At 33.2% G+C, this 4262-nt stretch overlaps 1 protein-coding gene across 1 annotated transcript; it reads right to left on the reverse strand.

Moving 5' to 3' along the window:
• Positions 1-1541: 1541 nt before the first annotated feature.
• On the reverse strand, positions 1542-3275 carry LOC107665407 (hemagglutinin/amebocyte aggregation factor-like). Its single transcript, XM_016456284.1, has 5 exons — positions 3187-3275; positions 3026-3098; positions 2355-2543; positions 1780-1929; positions 1542-1662 (listed from the first exon to the last, which is right to left on the reverse strand). The coding sequence occupies exons 1-5, from the start codon at positions 3239-3241 to the stop codon at positions 1617-1619; spliced, it is 513 nt and encodes a 170-aa protein (XP_016311770.1). The 5' UTR covers positions 3242-3275; the 3' UTR covers positions 1542-1616.
• Positions 3276-4262: the final 987 nt, after the last annotated feature.

Raw genomic sequence — 4262 nt, forward strand, 5'->3', positions numbered from 1 at the left:
ATAGAATATGAATACCTTTTTTTCAGGAAGAGATACAAAAACTAATTTATGTTACAGTGTAAATAATTTTATCAGCATAATAATAGGAGTGGAAATTTGAATAGAAACATTTACATGAATTTCAGAATGTCTTCAGCGTTACTTAAGATGTTTAATGGAAGCAAGAACATCTGTCATCTGAACAAAGAAGTTTACAGTGTGTACAATGTTTACAGTCGTCTTCTATTTATGACTGACAATATTAGACGAGTAAATGGATAAATATATTACTTTAAAACATATGTTTGCTCTGTGAACCCTTATCTCAACATGAATCTATAAGACAATATTTCCCAACCCTGTTCCTGGAGAAAATACAACAGTACATATCTACAATATTTTACTAATCAAACACCCCTGATTCAACTCATCAGCACGCAATAAAGAAACAAACCTTGGATTCAGTTGCTGAATTAAATTACAATTAAATTAGCTGTATAAGCCATTTCAACTTAAATTATAATAAACTGTTTTTAAAAAAAGTTGAAGCTTGTGTAACTAATAAAGTTGAAACTGCTTAACTTGTTTTGATGTATCTTTCAATGTAATACATTTTAGCACAACATGTAAATGTAAAGTACATTTAAAAATAAAAGGTACAAGCTTGTATAGGCTTATAATGTGAACTCAACATTCAGCTTCAAAAGGTTACTAATTTTGTGATTATGACATGCCCTATTATTTTGAGCTGCTTTTACCAGACGTACATTTTAAAGTTGCACACTCTTAGTCAACAAAGATCAATTTTTAAAAAGCATTGGCATTTGTTATCTTCTGATCCGGAGTTAAGTGCTCTGTTTCAACACCCTCCGTTGATCGTAGATTTTTATTTTAGCAATACGATCAGAGGTGCTTTTCATTTTTGTACATAATTAACTAAATAGAAAATAACAAACTAAAGATATTATTGGGCTGTGCAATGCCACTGAAAACAAAAATGACATTTCAGAGAAAATGATATGATAAATAATTGCATGGCTATTTAAATTGTTTAAGACTGGGTTTAGATTTTTTTTTTTTAAATATACTGTAAAGGAATAGCACTTTTTTTTTCATTATGTAAAAAGTGTTATTGCATTTTGAGCTGAAGATTGTATTATAAACATTTTGTTACATTACTTATAACATTATTAGCAGTTTTGACATTATGTGTTGCTACATACTATAAAAACAATAAGTTAAATTCACTTTTTCTTTTGCAAGGTTTTGCATGCAGATTTTTTTTTTAAGTAACAGAGATTTCACAATATTGGGTGCACAATGACAAAAACATAACATGGATCATTTACAAAACAGCACGAAAGGTTTCTCTATAGAAACACTCTCCTGTGTGATATAATCAATTACATCAAATGAATGCCTTAATTTCTACAAGCATAAACTGAGTACTAATATAGAATTTACTTTTTTTTTTTATTCATGCCTGAACTAACTCATGCGCACACACACTCACACGTTTTCAACTTTCAGAATTTAACACAGAGATCAGCCACAGTTTTGCTTTCAACTTGCGTCTATTTCAGAGGATCAAGAGAGAATATTCATCATGAACTGCGAGAGAATATTGAATCTCAGAATCAACATCTGTACTGGACACAGACCTTATACCTCCATCGTCGATCTCTGAAAGAAGTGCAACATCAGTGAGCAACAGAGCACACAATCTGACATGCTTGACTTGAAATAGCTTCGCATATTACTTATCAGAAATAACATAATAAGTAAATAAATTACACCCACTCTTCATGATTTTGATGGTAGCTCTGAGCTCCCACCAGAACGTTGCTGGAAGGCGCAGTCCAGGTGAAGTACTCATCAAAGGAGTTCACATACGAGGTCCAATGACAGTTTTTAGTAACACATGGACTTCTACAGCAGTAAAACCGCCAGCTGTGTGAAAACATGCATCAGCTCAAAGATATGACCCTGGACCAATTTTTTTAAATTGGGATTTATACATCATCTGAAAGGACAATATTTGGCCGAGATGCAACTATTTGAAAATCTGGAATCTGAGGGAGCAAAAAAATCAAAATATTGAGAAAATCAATCAAGTTGTCCAAATGAAGTTCTTAGCAATGCATATCACTAATCAAAAATTAAGTTTTGATATATTTATGGTAGGAAACTTACAAAATATCTTCATGGAACATGATCTTTACTTAATATCCTAATGATTTTTGGCATTAAAAATAAAATCTATAATTTTGACCCATACAATGTATTGTTGGCTATTGCTACAAATATACCCCAGCGACTTATGACTGCTTTTGTGCTCCAGGCTCACAGAAGAGTATCAGTGGATCAGAGCTCACCGTCTGTCCTCAAAGTAGTCGTTGTGGTAGCTGCTCATTCCTGCCATCACATGTTCTGCTGGACACTCAAACAGGAGCGCTTGGTCGAAGTCGTTGACGTAATTTGTCCAGTAACATTCTGCGCTCTGGCCAAAGGTGGCTTGGCAGCCAAAGTCCCAACGCCGGTCCTCATGGTGATTGCTGTTTTCACTTTGTTAGCATAAGTTTGCATGAAGAAAAAAAAGCAAAATCGCATATTTTAATTGCATTAATATTTACATTTAAATTTTGACATTTCAGGAGTTTTCTAACAATTTATTACGTTCATCCATGGCAAAGCTAACCCTAACATACACAGACACCCCGACACCCGCAAATTATACACGATATCCCAGAAATCAAGCAAAGTGTTCAAATGCATTTTTGGTGATTCTGTCAGAAGTTGTCAACAGTGATGCATTTACCATTTGCACTTGCGTTTTGAATGCTTCTCCTTCTGTTCGGAATTCATCAGAATGAACCGAACCAAACAGGGGTTTTTAAATGATGATTTAATTTAAATCATTTAAACTGATGCCGGAGAGTGCCATCTCCCGGAAATGAGTTTTTGCGGGGTGGGATGTCTGCACACTACTTGTGAATTTTAGTATTTGTTTATAAAAGTTGACTGTGCATTAATAAGCGGTACTCACCTCGTAATGGAGGATATTGACTGCCCTGCAGGACAGTTAAAGTTTAGAGGCCCGTCATAGTTGTTCTGCCAGCCTGTGTGGAGATCAAATTCAGTTTGGAATCAATTCAAATATCAATTAGCACAAAAAGAAATGCTGCTACATTAATTAAAGTCACTCACCTTGTGCACGGCCCAAAAGTCCAGTCAGAAACAGAAACAGAGCAACTTTCTTCATAGTGTTCAGGGATGCAAATGCGATTCTACGCTGTTGCTGCGCAAACAGTTTTGACAATGTCTGTCATGTGTGTTCTTTTAAATGCTTTATCACATGACTAAATCCAGCAGTGGCCAATCATGAGTCGGAGTCAAAACTAAATGTTATTTTACATATTATTATTTGTGATTCATTTGAAAACACCCCGAAATAACATTGTATATATTTCAAAGACCTGTCTCTTATAGTTTTTTTTTTAAGTGTAAAGATTAAGCCAAATGAAACTTGCAGAGTACAGCAAAATGATATATATTTGAGTGAACTGTGTATTTGAAGCTTACATTTTGTACAAGTTTTGTAATTGTCTCACCTTGAAAGTTTGCATCTCTGTGTGTCGCCGTTATTTGATACATTATGTGCTGGTGTTACCTTATGAACTGTGATTACATTATAAATTGCTGCAGTGTGTTTATAATATAATACATTTCTCATATACTACAGTATTATATTATGTGAAAAGTCATTTTGATTGTTAGTACACTATGAGCTTACACAATATCATATTTTTCTACATTTTTAGAAAAATATTATAGTATGTAAGGAGGATTAGGACTGGCAAGCTAATCAACCTCAAATAAATAAATAAAATAAAAGTGCCAAAACTATCAAAATCTATTCCACAATGTCCAGCACAATTGGGGTAAAAAAGGTGCATAAGATTTTTGTGGGTCTACCAATAATGTAAAAATGCTATAGTACCAGTAATAATGGAAACTGGGCATGAAAATTGTTTCTGCTACAGAATAAAAAAAAAAATAATAAAAAATAAAAAAAAAGATTTATTGCAACTTTTTATTATGATTTCATTCTCAGAATTATGAGGTATAAACTCAAAATTGCAAGTTATGAAGTCTGAATTGCAAGATCGCAATTCTGATAGTTTTCTCACAATTGCAAGTTTTTTTTTTCCTATACTTTTTTTTAGTTGTAAAGTCAGAATTGTGAGATATAAAACAAGAAAATATCAGATTGCCCCCCCCCC

Source organism: Sinocyclocheilus anshuiensis, unplaced genomic scaffold, assembly GCF_001515605.1.
Source record: "Sinocyclocheilus anshuiensis isolate Anshui unplaced genomic scaffold, SAMN03320099.WGS_v1.1 scaffold1303, whole genome shotgun sequence".
NCBI classification, from domain to species: domain Eukaryota; kingdom Metazoa; phylum Chordata; class Actinopteri; order Cypriniformes; family Cyprinidae; genus Sinocyclocheilus; species Sinocyclocheilus anshuiensis.